This window comes from Rhinatrema bivittatum, chromosome 13, assembly GCF_901001135.1.
Source record: "Rhinatrema bivittatum chromosome 13, aRhiBiv1.1, whole genome shotgun sequence".
In the NCBI taxonomy this organism is placed as follows: Eukaryota; Metazoa; Chordata; class Amphibia; order Gymnophiona; family Rhinatrematidae; genus Rhinatrema; species Rhinatrema bivittatum.
The window spans coordinates 26,813,646-26,834,208 of NC_042627.1; the positions used below are offsets into that span (position 1 = coordinate 26,813,646).

General features: G+C 41.7%; 1 protein-coding gene across 7 annotated transcripts in view; it reads left to right on the plus strand.

The window, feature by feature from the left end:
• The window catches only part of HERC1 (HECT and RLD domain containing E3 ubiquitin protein ligase family member 1), a 410,083-nt gene that overhangs the window by 268,824 nt on the left and 120,696 nt on the right, over positions 1-20,563 (plus strand). For all 7 annotated transcript variants that reach the window (XM_029575639.1, XM_029575640.1, XM_029575646.1 and 4 more), the window contains exons 52-53: positions 15,095-15,219; positions 19,812-19,942. In XM_029575639.1, coding sequence (XP_029431499.1) covers positions 15,095-15,219; positions 19,812-19,942 — 256 coding nt within the window. The remainder of the gene's footprint in view (positions 1-15,094; positions 15,220-19,811; positions 19,943-20,563) is intronic.

A 20,563-nucleotide genomic window follows, 5' to 3' on the forward strand; every position in this document is an offset into this window, starting at 1 on the left:
CCAGATTCCAGTCTGTCTGATCCAAGAAAGCAGGTAAGGACTGAGCCACCCTAAAGAATCTAAAGCCTGTGGCTCAGTCCCTACTTGTTCAAGTTCTTTCATGATTTTGTAGACTTCTATCATATCCTCCCTAAGTCGTCTCTTCTCCAAACTGAACAGCCTTAACTTCTTTAACCTTTCCTCATAAGGCAGCCGTTCCATGCCCCTTATCATTTTGGTCGCCCTTCTCTGCATTTTCTCCAGTGCAGCTATATCCTTTTTGAGATGCAGTGACCAGAACTGCACACAGTATTCAAGGTGCAGTCTCAATGGAGCGATAAAGAGGCATTATGACATCCTCAGTTTTATTTTCCATTCCCTTCTTAATAATTCCTAACATTGTTTCCTTTTTTGATCGCCACAGCACACTGGGCCAACAATTTTAATGTATTATCCACTATTATTTATTTATTTATTTATTTTTAATTTTTATATACCGAAGTTCTAGTAGGGACTACAAATCACTCCGGTTTACATAAAACGAAGAACTGCTCAACAGATAGCGGAGCTTTACATGGAACCGTATAACATATGGAACAGTATAACTGGTTGACAATTTAACATAGTGCTAAATAAAGTGATAATATTTTAACTGGTAATAAATAAAGAAATATAATATTTTATATAAGAAGTATAACTATTTAACGTAGCAATAAATATAAATATAAGCAATGCCTAATATATATATGAAATAAAGTGAATTTTTGAGCTCAAAGATAATTGTCCAGTTGCAGATTCTTAAAAGTAGTACTTTATACAGTGTCCATAGTTAAGGGATGGAAGTCTGTCAGTCATAGTAAGATTAAGCGTCTGGGAAAGCTTGTTGGAAGAGAAAAGTTTTCAGTCTTTTTTTGAATTCTTGATAACTGGGTTCTAGTCTAAGATCTGGGGGAAGCGTGTTCCACTGGTGTGGGCCTGCTGAAGATAGCGCTCGTTTGTTCAATGATGATTTTATTTGCGGAGCATGCAGTGTTCCTCTGTATGCGCTTCTGATTGGTCTGGAGGAAGTGTGCGGTTGGAGTTGAGAGCTTAATGTGATGGGGGCTAGATTGTTTGTCGCTTTGTGGATGATAGTGAGTACCTTATAGAGTATCCTTTGTTTAATGGGGAGCCAATGTAAGCTCCGAAGGATTGGGGTGATATGGTCTTTTTTGTTAGTGCTAGTTAGAATTCTAGCCGCTGAATTCTGAACCATCTGTAATGGCTTGATAGTGTTGGCGGGAATACCTAGTAGCAGGGAGTTGCAGTAGTCGAGCTTGGAAAGAATGATGGATTGCAGTACTAGCCTGAAGTCGGAGAAGTGAAGGAGGGGTTTAAGTTTTTTAAGGACTTGCAGTTTGTAAAAGCAGTCCTTTGTAGTATTGTTTACGAACTTTTTTAGGTTTAGATGATTATCTAGCCATGCTCCAAGGTCTCTGACGTCAGATGAGAATGAGTTGTTTGTGTTAGGTAGAGAAAGGCTGGAAGAGATTGTGCGTGGATCCTGGGAGACAATGAGCATTTCGGTTTTATTAGCATTTAATACTAAGTTAAGGCTTGAGAGTAGGTTTTTGATGGGCTATAGGCATTCGTTCCAGTACGTGATGGTTTTTTGAAGGGATTCTGTGATCGGAAGGAGGATTTGTATGTCGTCTGCATAGAGGTAATGGGTAAGCTTAAGGTTTGAGAGTAGATGGCAGAGAGGGAGGAGGTAGATATTGAAGAGGGTGGGTGAAAGTGATGATCCTTGTGGGACTCCTTGCTCTGTCAGGATTGGGTGCGATTCTTTGTTGTTTATCCTTACTTTGTAGTATCTGTTGCTTAAGAAGGAATGGAACCATCTAAGGGCTGTGCCTTTGATCCCTATGTTGGCTAGTTGGTCTATTAGAGTAGAGTGTTTTACCGTATCAAATGCAGCGGAAAGATCCAAAAGAATGAGCAGGTAAGATTGTTTATTCTCCAGATTAACGAGGATTGTGTCAGTGAGAGATAGTAAGAGCGATTCGGTGTTTAGGTGTTTTCGGAATCCATATTGGGCTGGGGATAGAATGTTATGATCTTCCAGATAATCTGACAGTTGCTTGTTGACAATTTTTTCCATCAGTTTGGCGATAAGTGGTAAGTTTGCGATGGGTCTAAAATTAGCTGGGTCTGATGGGCAAGCGTTTGGTTTCTTTAGTAATGGTTTCAGTATTGCCAATTTTAACTGGTTAGGAACTAAACCTTGAGAAAGGGATGTGTTGATAATTTCTGCAATTGGTTTTGAGATGGTGTTTGGTATGGCGATGAGGAGATTTGTTGGTATTGGGTCAGATGGGTGGGAGGAAGGTTTGAATTTTTTGAGTGTGTTTTCAATCTCCAGTGAAGAAGTGAGCTCGAATGAATCCAGGCTTGTGGTTTGTTGCGGCAAGGATGTGAGATGGTGTGTTAGGGTAAGGCTGTTGGATGTGATTGATTGAGTAAGGTTGGTGATTTTTGTTTTGAAGTAGTTGGCTAGTTCGTTTGCTTTGTTGAGAGCTTGGTGGTCTGGGATAGTAGGAGGAGATGGTTTGGTTAAAGAGGAGACGTAGGAGAAAAGAGCTTTTGAATCGAATATAAAGTGGTGTATTTTTTTTCCGTAGAATTCTTTCTTTGTTCTAAGGATTGTATTCCTATAGTTGTTGAGGATGGATTTGTAGATGGCATGTGTTGAAGTGGTTGGGTTTTTTCTCCAGCTTTGTTCTTTTTTTCTAAGAGATTGTTTAAGGGATTTAAGTTCGGGTGTAAACCAAGGTTTCCTATTGTCTAGTGTGGGTTGTATGGTTTTGGTTGTAGTTGGGCAGATTTGATCTGCAATTTTATTGTTAATATTGATCCAAGAGGTAGTTGCAGTTGTTGCATCTGTGAGATCAAGTTGCTTTAATGCAACCGACATCTTTTCACTGAGTATGTCTGGAGAGCATGGTTTTCTGAAGTGGATGGTGGTTTTGTTAGTGGTTTGAGGTGGTGGGTTTTTTATCTTGAGGGTGGTGTGGATAACTTTGTGATCTGACCATGGTACTGGTGAGCAAGTTGGGTTAGTATGAATGTTAAATCTCTTTCCTCAACTTTTGAAGGCTGTAATTCTGGTTCCTAAGGGCTAGGATGCTACTCCATTTATTTTGTGATACCAAATAAGGAAAGGTCTTGTTTTTGGTTTTTGTTTTTTTTCCCCATCCTGAACCTGAAAGAGGTTGGGAGTGGAAGAGTAGCCTAGTGGTTAGAGCAGTGGGCTACGAACCAGGGAAACCAGGGTTCAGATTGCACTGTTGCTCCTTGTGACCTTGGGCAAGTCACTTTACCCTCCATTGCCTCAGATACAAAACTAGATTGTAAGTTTTCTTGGGATAGGAAAATACCTACATTACATGAATGTAATCTGCTTTGAAGTGCCAAAAGGTGGAATATAAATATCCATTTTCAGTTTCAGTCTTTGTTCTTTGGATTAGCAATAGCCCCAAGAATCTTTTCAAAGGTGATGGTAGCAGAGGCAGTGACACTGTGCAAGGAAGGAATTTTGGTGCATCCTTACCTAGACAATTGGCTGATAAAAGCAAAGTCGACAAGTGATGCAGTTTGTTACAGAACTTGGAATGGATTGTCAATTTTTCTAAAAGCAATCTTCAACTATCTCAGACACTGAATTATCTGGGAGCTCGGTTCGATATGAAGATACATTGTGTATATCTAGCAGACTAGTAGGAGGAAAAAAGGTTCAGAAGTTGGGTGGTTAGATCTGAGTATTAAGGGCGGCCAGACTCTCAGATCCATGGCAGTAGGCTTGGATCTTGTACCATAGACTAGGGCATATATGCATCCTCTGCAAAGAGCCTTTTTTTTTTTCCAGGTGGAATCCTTAGTCCCAAGACTATTCTGTGCGACTGCTGCTACCAGAGTCAACAAGCAGAGCTTGCATGGTGGCTGGATGGTAAGCACTTGGAACAGGAAGTGGATTTGGTGGCCCCCAGCCTGGATCATAGTGTCAACAGATGACAGTCTGTTGGGCTGGGGGCGCGTTGTCAGGAGCTGTTTGAGGGACATTGGACCCCTGAGGAAGCAAGCTGTTCTATCAATCACTTGGAAACCAGGGCAATTTTGGCTAGTTCTCCTCTACACTGTGCCTCAGTTAGTGGAACAGGTGGTTAGCATGATGTCCAGCAATGCCACGGCAGTAGCATACATAAATAATCGGGGGAATCCAGAGTCCTCGAGTGTTAGAGATGGACATGCTTTTTTCTTGGGCATAGATGAATATGCAGGCCTTGTCTGTGTCTCACATAGTGAGCGTAGACAATGTTCACACACAATGTCATAGTACCAGAGGAATGGTTGCTTTTCTCAGAGGGCTTTCAATCAGATTGTCATAAGGTGGGGTCTGCCGGACCTGGTTCTGATTGCAACCAGTCAGAATATGAAGGTGTGCAGATTTTTCAGCCAAAAGAGAGACACTAATTTGTACAGGATTGATGCTATGGTTCAGGAGTGGCAGATGGAGGAGATGTAATACGTTTTTCCTCCTTGGCCCATGATAGGCAGACTGTTTCAAAAGATTGTTGTGCATCTAGAGCTGTTTTTACTGGTTGTTCCAGACTGGCCTCGCTGACCATGGTATGCAGATCTCTGATGCCTGTTGTGTGGCAACCTCCTTCCGCTTCACCTCATTTTGCCAGGGTCCTATGTTTCATGAGGAACCAGATCAATTTTGTCTTATGGTTTTGCCCTTGAGAGGGCATGATTAGTGAAGAAAGGTTATTCCCAGGTGGGTGGTGTCTGTGCTCCTGAAGGCTTGTAAATTCTCTACTTTCTTAGTTTATGTGCGAATTTGGAGAATTTTCGAGGACTGGTGCTTGAGAAAGCCCAGTGCCATTGATTCTGGAATTTTTGCAGGATGGCTTTTCTAAGGGATTGGCTCTTAATACATTAAAGGTGCAAATAGTGGCGTTGTCTTGCTGTAGAGGTTGTATATAATGTAGATCACTGTCGTCTCATCCTGATGTCTCGGTTATTGAAGTGTTAAGCATATTAGACCTCAATTCCGGGGGCCAATTCCACTTTGGGATCCGAGCTTAGTTTTGTCATCCTTGGTGGGACCAAACTTTGCTTCTTTTCAGGCTATTTCGGTAAGACTGTATCTGAAGACTGTCTTCCTAGTTGCTATTTGTTCATCTCAGAGAATATCTGAATTGTAAGCCTTTGCTTTTAGGGAATCTTTCTTGTTGATTACAAAAGATAGGGTTCAAATTAATGTAGTTTTGGAATTTCATATAAATCATTTATATTCCTTGCCTTCATTTAGCAGGCAGGCAGTTCTTGAAGACTATTCACTGCGTAGCCCTTAGGACATGAGGAGACATGTTTTAAGGTTTCTCATGGTTGCTAGTGCTTTTAGACCATTTGATCATCATTTTGTTCTGTATGGTGGAATGCATAAAGATGAAGCTGCCTCAAGTTATGGTGGCATGCTGGATTAAAGAAGTGATTACAGCATCTTACATGGATTTCGGCAGAGCAAGTACAGGCTCATTCCACGAGGGCACAGGCTACTTCCTAGAAACATAGAAATGACAGCAGAAAAGGACCAATGGTTTATCCAGTCTACCCAGCAAGCTTCCCATGGTAGTGTGATCTTCTTTTGGAACAACGGTATATAAAATACCCAAATAAATAATCTGCTGTGCTGTGCAGTGCAGATTATCCACATATCTTTTTTTATCACATGTCCCTTTTGCTGCCGCGATCGGCTGTCCTGTTAATTGGAGAGGGAGGACACGGCGAGGACCTGCGCAACCGGCGCCCAGGCCCACCGGGGTAAGGCCTCGCGATCGCTTACTCTTACCTCCAGACGGCCCAGGCACCGGCCACGAGGCTTCCGCTTCTCCTCCTCCCCGCAGCAACAGCCAATTAAGAAGGCTGCAGGGCTCCCACGTGACAACACGGAGGTGAGCGGGGGTTTTAAACCCCAACACTCTTTCGACTCCCGCCCGCTTCCAGCGCCTACCTCGTCCCTTCTGCCGGGGCTCCTGCGGCCCATCCAGGGCTAGAGCCCGCTCTCTCATAGGTGAGCCGTGCAGAAGTTAGGCGAGCGCTTTCGAATTTAAATTGCGCAGAACAGAAAGAAAGATCACTTTAAAGTAAAAGAAAAGCCAACAGAAGAGACACACGCTGTGCGTAAACCACGCCCCCTGAAGGGCATTAGACCAATCAGACTGCTACCGGAGACCTTTAAACAAGCGCATACACCGGTGGCGTCGCACGCCGGGCGTCGCGCGTCCGAAGGGGCGCGACCTAAGGGGCCTGCCCCTTAGTGAGCCCCTTGGTGAGGTCAGGGTGAGACTTTAATATTAACGCTTACCATCTTCTCTCAGCATCGCCACTTGTTGTAACTCCAAGCACTCCTGTACTAGACTGACAATCATCCAGCGATCATCCTTTCCACATCCAACACTCGAGGATTCAGCACTCTTTCAATATTCATCAAACTGTACAGACAATCCTCCTCTCGGACAAATTAACCAGCTTTCCTGCGACCACAAGCCACTATGCATATTGGCCTCCCTATTCCAATTCTCCAACAAAGGTCATTTTTCATAAGAAATACGTCTATGATTTCACGTCCACCTACCTATAAATCACTCATTCCTATCATGATTTCCCCCCTCACACAGACACTAGGCCTAGCTCTTTTTTCTCTGATTTTATTCACGCTCAATCTCTTACCAAAAAAACAATAATACTCAATGACCTTCTACTGGACATGAAACCCGACCTCTGCGCAATAACGGAAACATGGCTAAAACATACGGACACCGCACTAATAAACCAATTGCCAACTGAAACCCATGATTTCTTTTCTATTCCCAGACAGAAAAAAAAGGGTGGGGGTATTCTCCTTGCAGCCAAAAAAGAGCTGAGACTTACTCAATTCCCAGTACACTCTCCTACAAAAATTGAAGCCGGCTTTTTCAAATCAGACTTGCTACAAATCATTCTAGTTTACGCCCCTCCGGGACTTCTGGATTCAGACACCTTTCCCATCTTAGAAATTATAGCTACTAACATAAACCTTGAGTCTCCAGCCATCATTTTGGGAGATTTTAACTTACATGTTGACGACCCCTCTCCCTCTACAAACTGTGAAACCTTCCTAAACGCCATGACTGCCATGGGATTCAAACAGTTAATCAACAATCCCACACACAGAGCAGGACACACTTTGGATCTCATTTTTGTAAACTCAGGCATCTCACACTCTGCACCACCCATATGCCAATCAGTCCCCTGGTCAGACCATGCACTAATCTCTACCACATTTTCGCTAGATCAATCAAGCATCAAACACGATCCTCAACCTCAATTTACTTACAGAAACCTTTGTTCTTCAAATGAACTTCACGAACACCTTGTCCCAGAACTCCCTCATATAGACATCTCCACGCCTAACTCTGCTCTCAAATCATGGTCTAACATCACAGTATCGGCAGCAAATAAACTCTGCCCTCTGGCAACAAAAAAACCTAAACATAATGCATCCAGAAGACAACCCTGGTTTAACGAACAATTGCAAAAACTCAAACATTCCCTTAGACAAAAAGAAAATAAATGGCGCAAAGTACCATCTCCGACCTCCCTATCAGCCTACAAACTCGCGCTTCATACATACAAGAGCACCACGTTAAAAACAAAAAGGGACTACTATGCTCACAAGATACACCACCTCATCTTCGATTCAAAAGCCCTCTTCACTTACGTCTCGAACTTAACACAAGTCAACTCCTTCGACATTCCTCTCAACCAAGCGCACAAAAAAGCTGAGGAGCTAGCCATCTACTTCAGTAACAAAATCTCCAACCTGCAATCTCTACTAAAACCGAATACCCTAGCTCCATTCAACACATACCACCATCACTGTAAAGACACTGCTATACAAGCCTTCGAACCCATTGCAACATCTGAGACCATGCTAATATTGAAGAAAATGAAACCCTCATCTCACCCATTTGACCATATCCCTTCCAAACTTCTGCTGCTAATACCTGATACCATCGCCAAAACCTTGACTGACATCATCAATTGTTCCTTAGCCCAAGGAGTTTATCCAGATGACCTGAAAATTGCCTCTATCAAACCTCTACTAAAAAAACCTAATCTAAATCCTAAAGAGCCCTCCAACTTCCGCCCAATCTCCAACCTCCCTTTTATAGCTAAGGTTATGGAAAAATTAGTCAACACCAGATTATCTGAATACCTCAATGATCACAAGATTTTTTTCCCCACTCAATACGGCTTCCGGAAATCCTTAAGTACAGAATCACTTCTCATATCTCTGACAGATTACCTCATCATGGGCCTCGACAAAGGTCACGCCTACCTGCTGATACTCCTTGACCTATCGGCAGCCTTTGATACCGTGAATCACTCCCATCTCATAAATCAACTAGCGAACATCGGAATAACAGGCTCTGCACTAGACTGGTTCAAATCATTCCTGGGAAACAGAGGATATAAAGTCAAAATACATAACAAAGAATCACAGTTCTATCCTTCCACTCTGGGAGTTCCTCAGGGCTCCTCTCTTTCCCCCACGCTCTTCAATATTTACCTCTTACCCCTATGTCAACTATTAACCAATCTGAACCTCAAATACTTTCTATACGCAGATGACATCCAGATTGTCATCCCTATCAAAGAATCCCTTATTAAAACTATTAAAATCTGGGAAAATTGCCTTCAAAATATTGACAACCTCCTCTCCAGTCTAAATCTAATCTTAAATTCTGCAAAAACTGAACTCATCATAATTTCCCCCGAAAACAGTTATCTCACCGCAAATCCTCCATCCGGCTTTCAAACATCACACGTAAGAGACCTAGGAGCCATCATTGATAATCGGCTAAATCTTAAATCTTTCATTAATCAAACCACTAAAGACTGCTTTCATAAACTGCACGTCTTAAAAAGAATTAAACCACTTTTCCATTTCCACGACTACAGAACAGTTCTGCAATCAATAATCTTCTCTAAGTTAGATTATTGTAATTCCATTCTATTAGGTCTCCCATCTTCTCATACTAAACCTCTCCAGATGGTTCAGAACACGGCGGCCAGAATTTTGACAAACACAAGAAGAAGAGAACACATATCTCCGATTCTCAAAGACCTACATTGGCTGCCAGTGTACTATAGAATCTTATACAAGTCCATCACCATCATCTACAAAGCATTCCATCAACTCTCTCCGCTTAACCTCCAAATACCATTTAAAAAACATACCTCTACCAGACCTATCAGAGAGTCATACAGAGATTCACTACAGGTTCCACCTGCCAAAACCTTTCACCATACAACGCTCAGAGACAGGGCTTTCTCTGCAGCAGGACCTACCTTGTGGAACTCCATCCCACCAGAACTGAGACAGGAACCCTGCCTTCCTACATTCAGAAAAAGACTCAAAACCTGGTTATTTATGAAAGCCTTTCCAGACACAAATTGAACTTTCTCTCAACCAAATCAACTAAGACCTCCCCTCAGGGTAAACATAAACTCTAACAACTCCATAATGTTATTTCTCATTAAATGAGCAGGTTTTTTATGTTGCTTTTATTATATACGGTATATTATATACGGTATATTATATATACGGTATGTTATATATTATATATTATATTTTATTATATTATATAAATTTATTATATACGGTATATTACCTTGTTACTCTTTTTATCACATTGTTAATTTTCTATCGCTTTCCTTACTTTCCAAGTTACTTTATGTCCCTGTTTTATTGTAACTGCTATTTCTTCTTATATCACATGTTAATGTTCTAAGTTTTTCTCCTCTTGTCACACCCTGTTAATTGTAAACCGACATGATGCGACTCCCATCGCGAATGCCGGTATATAAAAAATTAAAATAAATAAATAAATATCAGTCAGTGCTGCTTGATGTGCTTTGCTTATGGACTTGGCTGCAGAAGCAGTCCTGTGCTTTTTCCCTTATGTCTACGTATCAGTATTCCAGACCATGGAAGTCGGGGCCCTCAGTTATCATCTGAATCCAATTCTGCCATCTAAACAGGGAGCAGTGTTGCAGTTGCATTAAAAGCATCAAAGCATTTTGGTTAAGAGCAGTAATCTTCTTGCCTTCTGCTATGGGTAGTAACTGCCGTACCAGCAAGTTACCCCCCCACCCCCCCTGCATGCTTATCTCATTTCTGTCCTCTAGCATTTAGAGATCCACAGTGTTATCCCATGCCCCTTTTGAATTATTTGACTGTTTTCTTCTTCACCACCTCCTCCAGAAAGGTATTCTAGGCCTCTACCACCCTCTCAGTCAATAACTACTTCCTGATGTTGGTTATGTCATCCGCCCTGGAGTTTCATTCTGTGACCCTTAGTTCTATTGTTTTCTTTCCAACAGAAAAGGTTCAAAGTCCCTACATCATTGAAATCTTTTAGGTCTGTATCATATCTCCCCTGTACCTCCCCTCTTCCAGAGTATACATACTCAGATCCTTCAGCCTCTCTCATAGGTTGTCCGATACCCCACACCATTTTCATTGCCCTTCTGTGGACCGCCTCCATCCTGTCTTTATCCTTTTTGAGATACGGGCTCCAGATCTGAACACAGTACTCCAAGTGAAGCCTCACCAAGGACCTGTACAAGAACATTATCTCCTTTTTCTTACTGGTTATTCCTCGCTTTGCAGTCCAGCATTCTTTTAGCTTTAGCTATTGCCTTGTCACATTGCTTCGCCATCTTCAGATCCCTAGACACTATCACCCCAAGATCCCTCTCTTGGTCTGTGCACATTAGTCTTGCCCCCCCCCCCCCCCCCAAAATCACATACAGCTCTTTTGGATTACCATATCCCAGATGCATGACTCTGCCTTTCTTGACATAAAATCCCAGCTGTCGAATCTTCAACCACTCTTCACGTTTTCTTAAATCACTTTTCATTCTCTCTATGCATTTGGGCCTGTCCACTCTGTTGCAGATCTTAGTATCATCCACAAATAGACATATTTTACCTTCTATTCCTTCTGCAATGTCATTCACAAAGATATTGAATAGAACCAGTCCCAACACCAATCCCTGTGGCATTCCGCTTAACACAGCTCTCTCTTCAGAATAGGCTCCATTTACCATTACATGCTGTCTCCTATTGGTCAACCAGTTTGTAATCCACGCCATCACCTTGGTACTCACTCCCAAGCTTCATGAGCCAGAGTTACAATTGTTTTATATTTGTAGCCTGATAAGCAGTGATGGGAAACATGAATGTTTATACTTTGCTGCGGGTGAGTTATTTGTTGTTTAATGTTTGAAACTCTTTCTTTGTTTCTGATTACGTATTCTTCAGGAAGTCTACTGGTTTAAAAAAGAACATTTAAAACTGGTTATATGGTTTGATTATTGGTATTGAGATTGTCCACAGTTAACTTGTTACAGGAATACTGGCAGGCTGGTGTCAACATAAATGTATATGAGGGGTGACATCAGTGAGCCTGTTGGTCTCTGTCGCCATCTGCTTGTTGGTGTGCATAATCCATTCTTCTGGATTGGTCTGCTTGTATTCAGAGAGAGGAAATTATCAGGAAGAAGTAATTTCACTGGTCAAGCTGATGTGAGACCCTTGTCTGGCTAACTTTAAGATAGCCAGTTACATTCAAAAAGGTGGGCGTGCTGCCAAAATCCCAACAGTTTGCTAGATAAGTTTAATATTTCTGCTTTTACTGGTCTCTCTTTACACTCTGAAGTCAATATTCAAAGCCATTTAGCTTGATAGCTCACAAGTTTTGAATATCCCCCATGCTTATCCAGTTAAAAGTTAGCTGGATAAGTCATTATCCAAATAAGATTTAGCTGAATAAGAAAGACACCTGTTGGTGGTGTTCTAGAGTGGGGATGAATTAGTCAAATAACTTAGGCTAATTCTGATATTTGGAGTTAGCCAAATAAGTTATTTGGCTATCTATATATGTACCTAAGAGCAGGTCTAATGTTATCTGGCCTCATGTGGCTGGGTACCTTTAGCCTTATTCGATTATATTCAAAAGTCAAGTGCCAAGCTGCAGGTTTAAAAAAAAAAAGTCATGGGCCCTGTGGCCCTATCGCTGTTCCCACACAAGCTAGAAATTCATGGCCCTGCTGAGCCACACCTACAACCTCCCATCCCTCAAAGTCTTCTCCAAAACGCACATGTTAAATGGTCAGTGCCGGCCTCCCCCCATGTGCTCCACGGTCCTGCCAAAATTGCACCAACATTTGGCTTCCTGGGCCCTCTCCCACCCTCCTACCCCCCCCCCCCCCCCAAACCATCCTTAATCCACCTGGTACCTTTGCACTTTGTCTCTTTAGCCTGGATTGAAGTAGCAGCCTACCTTGACCCAGGCCTGTTGCTTCCAGCATTGCTAGCAGAATCACACTGGAAGCATAAGGGCTGTTATACCTTACGCTTCCAGCATGGCTCCTCTAGCAATGCTGGAAGCAACAGGCCTGGGTCAAGGTAGGCTGCTACCTTGATCCAGCCAAATGTTGGCACAAGTTTGGCAGGACTGGGGGCAGGGAGGAGGGAGGCCAGCACCAGCCTTTTAACATATGCTGTTTTGAGAAGATTTTGAGGTTTTGGGATGGGAGGCTGCAGGCGTGGCTTAGCAGGGCTATACAGTACTAACTCAGGTGGTGGAAATGAGAGGGACCACAAGACCTGCAAGATTTTTTTTTTTTTTTAAACCTGCAGCTCAGTACTTAACTGCCTATATTCTTTTCAATGTTGCCGATTAAGGCTAAAGTTATCCAGCTACATGGGATAGATAACTTTAATTGGGAATATTTGGTGAGACATTTATCCCACTGAGCATCCAGGAAAAGTTATTCGGCTAACTGTAGCTGGATAACTGGCTTACTGAATGTTTACCTCATTGCTTCTTGTCATCTTTCCACCTCTGGCCTTCCTCCTTTTTCGAACATACCTCAAAAATCTTTTTTCTCCTTGCCATGTAGACCTGGGAAAACCACTGCTTATCTCTGGTTATGAGTAAGGAGAATTGGATCTAGTCTTTGGGGTCCTGCTGGGTACATGTGACCTGGATTGGCCACTGTTGGAGATAGGATGCTGGGCTTCATATACCTTTGTTGTGACTCAGTTTGGCATTTCTTATAAGTGATGTCACAATCACCTGATCCAATGTGATGAATGAAATACAGTTAAAGCAAAGTGATATGTAGCAATAGCATTAGATATAAATTTAACATTTTATTTTGCAAACACTCATGTGTATATATATCATAATAAAAATTATCTGTATTTGTCCATTAGATATGATTTATTAACATTGTTTACATGTAAAGATGAGGCATTTGCCTGTAGAATTGTCTCCATTCATACCCAGGAGAATGAAACTTTTTATACATAGTTTATATCCAGTTAACACAGGGCAGTTTTCCTTAGTTTCTCTGCTTTTACATGGGTCCTTTTTTGCATTGGAGGGAAGAACTATTTTAATGTTCTTGTTGGCCATGATCCTGTTAGTGGGTTTTCAATGTGCAACACAATTAGTCCCACTGCGTTCTGTAGGAACCTTGGAAGGAAATCTCCCCAGAATGTTAGGGGCACGCTTTTCTTTCTCTGTGGTACTGCATGGGACTGAAAACAGTGCAAGCATTTATGTTCTTATGTTCATATGTTCATTTATAAAATACAATCAAAGTATGTGTTTTGAGATATTTTGTCCCCGGACCAATTTTTTTCTGATTTTGGGGGGGGAGATATCCAGGTGAGCCCATATGTAAAATCTAAGATACAGAAAGAGTAATAGGGTACAATATCATTGGCTAGTATGTAAGTAAGTTTAGGAGTGCAGGGACCTGTCTGCTACAGGACACTTCCAGTTCCCCTCCCACTTCACTTCACAATCCTAAATTCAGGAAAAAGATAACTTGTTCTCCTCAGAATTAGACTTTTATTTATCAGATTTGGCTGGATTTAACATTTAGAAGATAACACTTCCTGTCTCTAACATCCTGGCCACTAAGCACTAATTTACCCTAAAGAAACTTCTGTGCCATGGGTGGTTTCAAACATGTCATAAACCTTAGCGTGCTTAATATATGAATATTTATGGCTAATTTACTAACCCTTGGTCCCAACTTCAGGTGATATCCCTCTGTTCACCTCTGAAGCAAACACTGGGTGGAGATCTGGAGAATGTAGCCAGGGGATAAGGCTTGCTTCCGGGTCTGGTACTGGCAGAGCTACCAGGCTGTTCTCCGCTCCACTCAGACTCTGTGTCCGTCTGATCCTAAGCAGGGCGTCTCCTCTCTCAGGTCTCCTGGCCACATCTAGTCTTCTCCCTCCTCGATTGCAGGGGGTGCTGGGCTGCTTCGGTTCCGCTCTCCTTATTTTCCCCCCCTTCTTATACTTTCCAGCTGATAAATATGCATAAGCTCATGCATAATCATGTAGTGGGTGGAGGGTCTTTGCAGCATTGTAGGTCTTCCCCCCCCCTCTCCTTTTCTTCAGGGAGGGGTCCTGCCACGTCAGTATGCCAAGCTGTATGCCAGGGTCAGAGTTTTCTCCGTTTCTGAATACTCCTCCTTCATCCAAGGGTTATGAGGTCCTTCTGACCTCTGGACAACTCTTGGCCATTCCCTGATTTCAGCTTATGAGCTTAAGTGGCTGTATTGTCCCTCTGCCTTGGTTTTATTTACACAGGCTCTTGCAAACAGGCGGATCTTGATAAACATCCTTCAGTGCTGGTTTAAAGTTCTAATCTGGGCAAAGTTTATTTTCTTTAGCCGTGACAGTATTTTTGGCCTGTCAGTATACGTGTCTGCATACCTCTTGGCTATTATGATCATATTTGGTGTTTTCATTAGTAAAACATGGGATATCTCCCTACAAGTACAGAGCTGTGTAATTGAATGATATAATTTAGATAGAAAGAGACTATAGTTTACATAAAGCTGCTGTAGTGAACGCTATCAACCTTTTTAGTGCTATTGTGTATTTTACATTTCTTCTCAATAAAGGTTTTAGATTGTTACATTTTTTCTTCAGGTAATTACATGCGTGTGGTGTAACAAAAAGGAATTATTGGCAACCAGTGGAAATGATGGGACTATAAGAGTGTGGAATGTAACCAAGAATCAGTATTCATTGCAACAAACATGTGTATTTAACAAGTAAGTTTTATATTGGATTTTCAAAACTGGTATATTAAATGGATGTTTTCAACCCCCATTTTATCTTTATTAATCCTCCCGTCTTCAAATGGGTTTCCACGGCTTTTAAGACATACGGGACATAGATATCCTGACATGTATCTGACTTGTTTAAATATCAGATAAACTTAACACGGGTTCATTTAAGAGGTGAGAATTAAGTCCTGCTCATTTAAGGTACATTATAGGTATTTATTGCATAATTAAAATATACATTTCCTAGCGTGTAGAACAGATGGACTCAGGACCAGTGGGTTTATGCTCCCCTGTCAGCAGATGGAGATGGAGCAAGCTGACTTCACAGTATATATAACCCTGCAGTGACCCCAGCCTGCCAGTATTCTCCATCTCCAGCAGATGGTTAATGTGTATCTCCCTATGGGGATTGCTTCAAGCTTTTTGGAAGAAGAAATTTGAAACTCTAAATTTAGGAAAAGAAAGCCCCGCTCTCCTGCGGTGATACCTAAAGGTCCCTCCCCCAGTTGAGAATTTCTGGGGTGATTTCCGTGGTCCCTCAGAGGTGCGCCTTGGTCCAGTAGTTGGGTTTCCCAGCGTAGACTTAGCTGCTAGTTCAGCTGAAAGGCAGCAGGTGCAGGAAGCCGAGCGCGGCAGTGATGGCAGATGCCCTCTCCCCCAGCAGCCGGAGACCATCTCTGTACTCAGCCGGTAAGCACTGAGCTCAGATAAAGTTTAAAAAAAAAAGTTTTACCTTTTGAATCAGAGACAGAAGGGTTTCAGGACTTCCTCCAATCTTCATGCTTAGTGCACTGTACCAACGTTCATTCCCGCTCCTGTTGGGGTTGGGGAACTGGGCAGCCTTGCAGGTTGAGAGGCCCCCAGTGGGCTAGGCCCGCACTTAGGTTTTTTCCTTGCATGTCACATGGTAAGCCGGTCGTGGCGTTTTTCATGCTCTCCTGTGCATGTTCTGCTGCCCTCTACAGGCCGTCGGTTTGCGAAGTGTGTCTGTTCTGTGCACACGTGCGCTCGTTTTTTGGGCACGTTTTGTTATGCACACAAATTTTACAGTATTCACATGCTTAGTTTGGTGCACAAGTTGTGCGTGCGCCTTGCCACACTTTCTTCTAGGCACTTAATTTTTGTGCGCATTTCCCTTTTGAGCACGAGCCATTCAGATGCACGTTTACTGCTGCGTTGATGCCGATAAGCAAGAAGCCTAAGCATCTTCCTATTTGAGTTGCCTGTCATATTAGGGCTTCTCAGCCTGACCTGGCTTCTAACCTGTGTCATCCCTCTCAGACACTCAGGTAAAGTTGTCTTCCTTGGATTTTTCTTAGCCTAGTTCCTCCCATTCTGATGATGGGTTGGTCACGCCTTGACTGGGGGGACACCAGACCTTGATTCTCCCTTGACTAGCTCCTCCGCAAGCGAGGGCAGTTAGAAAATAAGAACATAAGAATTGCCATTCTGGGTCAGACCAAGGGTCCATCAAGCCCAGTATCCTGTTTCCAACAGTGGCCAGTCCAAGTCACAGGTACCTGGCAAGTACCCAAACATTAAATAAATCTCAAGCTACTATTGCTTAATAATTAATAGCAGTTTATGGATTTTTCCTTTAGGAACTTATCCAAACCTTTTTTAAACGTAGCTACACTAACTGCTGTAACCACATCCTCTGGCAATGAATTCCAGAGTTTAACTATGTGCTGAGTGAAAAAGAATTTTCTTCAGTTTGTTTTAAATGAGCTACTTGCTAACTTCATGGAGTGCGCTCTAGTCCTTCTATTATCTGAGAGTGTAAATAACCAATTTACATTAACTTGTTCAAGTCCTTTCATGATTTTATAGACCTCTATGCACACATGAAGGTCGGTATATATCATATTCCCCCCTCAGTCGTCTCTTCTCCAAACTGAACAGCACTAACTTCCTTAGCCTTACCTCATAGGGCAGCTGTTCCATGCCCCTTATCATTTTGGTCGCCCTTCTCTGCAATTAAGAATGTTCAGTGTTCTCTCAGGGCAGCTTTACCTTCACTTACAAATGGCAAGCGGTATCACATGGTACTGGTTTCCATTTTGTGTGGCTTGGCCTATATTCACTTTGGTTCATAGTTGCACACAACTCCTTATTCAGGGTGACCTGCTAGTCCTTACAGGCAAGGTGTACTCTCGCTGGTCTGATGTCTGGAGTAGAATGTTTTCAGAGAATAGCCCTCAGTGCCATTCTTGATAAACACAACTTAGTTACTGTAATTCATGCATATTAATTCCCAATCAAATTGTAATGCTATTCAACAGCATCTCTCAATACAGCCTGCAATTCTTGCAGAATACTGTCAGAATTTTGGTAGGAGCCCAAAATAACTGACCACATAAGGCCTATCTTACATCAATTGCATTGGTTCCCAGTCGAAAGCAGAATAAAATTCAAACCCAGAGTATCTCTCCCAACTTATTTTCTTCTATACTCCCATTAGAGAACTCTGATCCTCCCAAATGGCCCTTCTTTCCTGTTCTCCTCTAGCTTCTGCCAGATTGATTTGCACAAAACTTTGTAATTTCAGCTGTTATGTACCAAACATCTGGAACAAGATACCACTCACCTCAAGCTGTTACCTCCTGTTCCAAAAATAAGCTAAGGCTTGGTTGTTCAGTCAGGCTGTTTCATAGATTACTCGCTAGAGAAGAAGAAACTTGTAAAGCTGCTTTGTCTATACACTTGATTTAATTATGATTGCAAATAACTACAATTAATATTGTTGTACCTGTACATTTTATTTAAATTTAATCATAATCCACCATGAGGCCATTATTGGAAAATAGCAGAATATCAAATGTTTATAAATACATTCCTGCAGGGGTTGCTGCAGTACTGAGTCGGCCTGAGGATATTGCCTGCGTCCTGCCTGGCTCTATTAAACAGGAAACATAACTTTGTGGCAGGAGACATAACTCTCCTGCTCCGAAGAGCCCCAGGTGCTTTAATAAGGATCCATTTCATTCAGCCTCTAGTGTGTTTTTGCCATATATAGACCAAGTTATGCTACAACCTTCTATAGCAAAGAGAGCAGGGTGCAGCCCATCATAAACTCCATAGCCACATCCATTTCTGCACTTTTGCTGACAAGTTGCTTCTTAAGAGAGACATCTGGCTTATCATGCAGGGGCTGAGTACCTTCTCAGCTGCATTCAGTCCTGACCAATTGGAAGAGGAGCTATAAGCTGAACCAAGCTTTGCTGTATGATTCTGCAGTCTACTTACTATCTGCATTGCGCCAAAGTGCACTATAAACAAGTCTGCCATTATCAGGTTTTACTGTCCTGCACTTTTTTTTAATGTAATCAAATGTTTGCTGTTACCACTATCTCTTACTTACAATCACTAATAGGGAATGAATCCCAGCAGCTTATGCTCTTATGAAAAGGTTGAGTAGAGAGAAAAAATGGTATTGACATTTCATTAGTTTAGTTGAGATTTTTAAATATTTGTATGTTTTATATTAATATGAGAAAGCATTTTATTGCTAAACAGATAGAAGAGGTTCTGTTAGCTGTAGCTATAAGAGCTCAGATGTATATTCTTTTTGTGGTGGTGTTGGATTCATATCCCAGTTATAAACTTAGCGGGCCTGCAAGCAGGGAGGGTTACCTGGGTAACTTTCCCTGAATATTCAGCAGTACTTGGTTGGATTAGGCTGCTGCTGAATATATACAACTTTAGGACAGCTGTTTTTCCAAACAGACTTATGTATGTAACTTTAACTGGAGGACACTCAGTATGTATGCTCACAGGCTAAAATTTAGTCTCCCCTCCTGGAATACCTCCCTTGTTTTTTCTTGGATACATTTTTTGCACACATTAAGTTGTCACACACAATTTATGCAGTCAGAAGGGGGGGGAAGATATTCAGATCTTGGGTTTTTTGTATGGAAAACTCAAAAAGTTACCTACACAAAGCTTTTGAATATCAAGGTACAGGTGCTGGGATGTAAAGTTTTAGTTGTCTCATTACAAATTGCTGATTAAATACCAGTGAAAAATAAGTGCGTGCAATCCCAAACTAGCTGAGGGCAATATTCAAAGCCCTTTCCATGGATAATAAAACATTTTATCTGTGGAAATGGGGGCTTTAAATATTGCCCAACCTGTTTGCTGGTAAAAAAGTTTGCATGGTGTTCAACATGCATGCTTTTATCTGCCGAGACTGGAGGCGTTTCCGGGTGCAGAGAAGAACAAGACACTTAGGTTTGATTACTGAAACCTACACACATTGGAGGTAATTTTCAAAAAGATTTACATGCATAAAACTGGGTTTTATGTGAGTAAATGGGCTTTTGAAAATTGCGATGATGTTATGCTACTTTTATGTGCATAACTTCTTGAAAATTACCTCCATTGTTTCCAATTAAAAAATTACTAACAGAGAAAATAAGTACAAATCTATGTGGGTAACTTTTTTGTTAGGCAATAAAATAAAACTATACAGGTAGTTTTGCTTTGTTTGATATGAATCCCATGAGTAAACATTTGTAACAATGTGGGCAGTTTATGTACCCAGCCATCTTTAACCAGACTGTTCTATTGCTTTATAGGGAAAGCACCTCTGAGGAAACGCTCAGTAACTTGGGGTCTCCTAGTGATCCCATAACTGTGTGCTGGAGTGTCAGTGGAAAATATTTGGCTGGAGCATTTGAAAAAATGGTTAATATCTGGCAAGTGAATGGTATGATCCATATTTTTTCTTTTTTAAGAAATACAACATAGCATTTAAGATTGCTGTCTAATTTTGAATATCTGACCAGGGACCTTAGTGCCGCCTGCTAATGGAAGAATTGAAGTTTGTCATGAATATGCCAGGACTTAAAAATGAAAAATCAGTGGGACAATTTTTAGCTTACTTTCCGTAGGGAAGAAGGCTTCTAGGAATGCTTGTGGTCATTTTCAAAGGAGTTACGTGCATAAAAGTAGCATATATCATAGCAATTTTCAAAAGCCCATTTATGTGTGCGAAGTTCAACCTTTAGGACTAATTTCCCATGTGTTTCTATGTATATGTGTGTACACATCCCTCTAATATCTTTTCACTTGGTGTCCTATCCCCTACCAAACTTTCAGGACATGTTTAGGGGTTCAAGAGGATTCTAACAAAGGCCTTTTTTTGGGGGGGGAGGGGTGGAGGGGAGAAGGAGAAGGATTCATGAATATGTACATATCCCAGAAAGTAGGCTTTATTAGTTCTGAATAGAACCTTTTTTGAAATGGTTTCTTTTAAATACATAGAAAAAGCTATATATTTTTAAAAAATGTGAAAGGTTGCCCAAGAAGCACTAAAAAGAGAAATGGC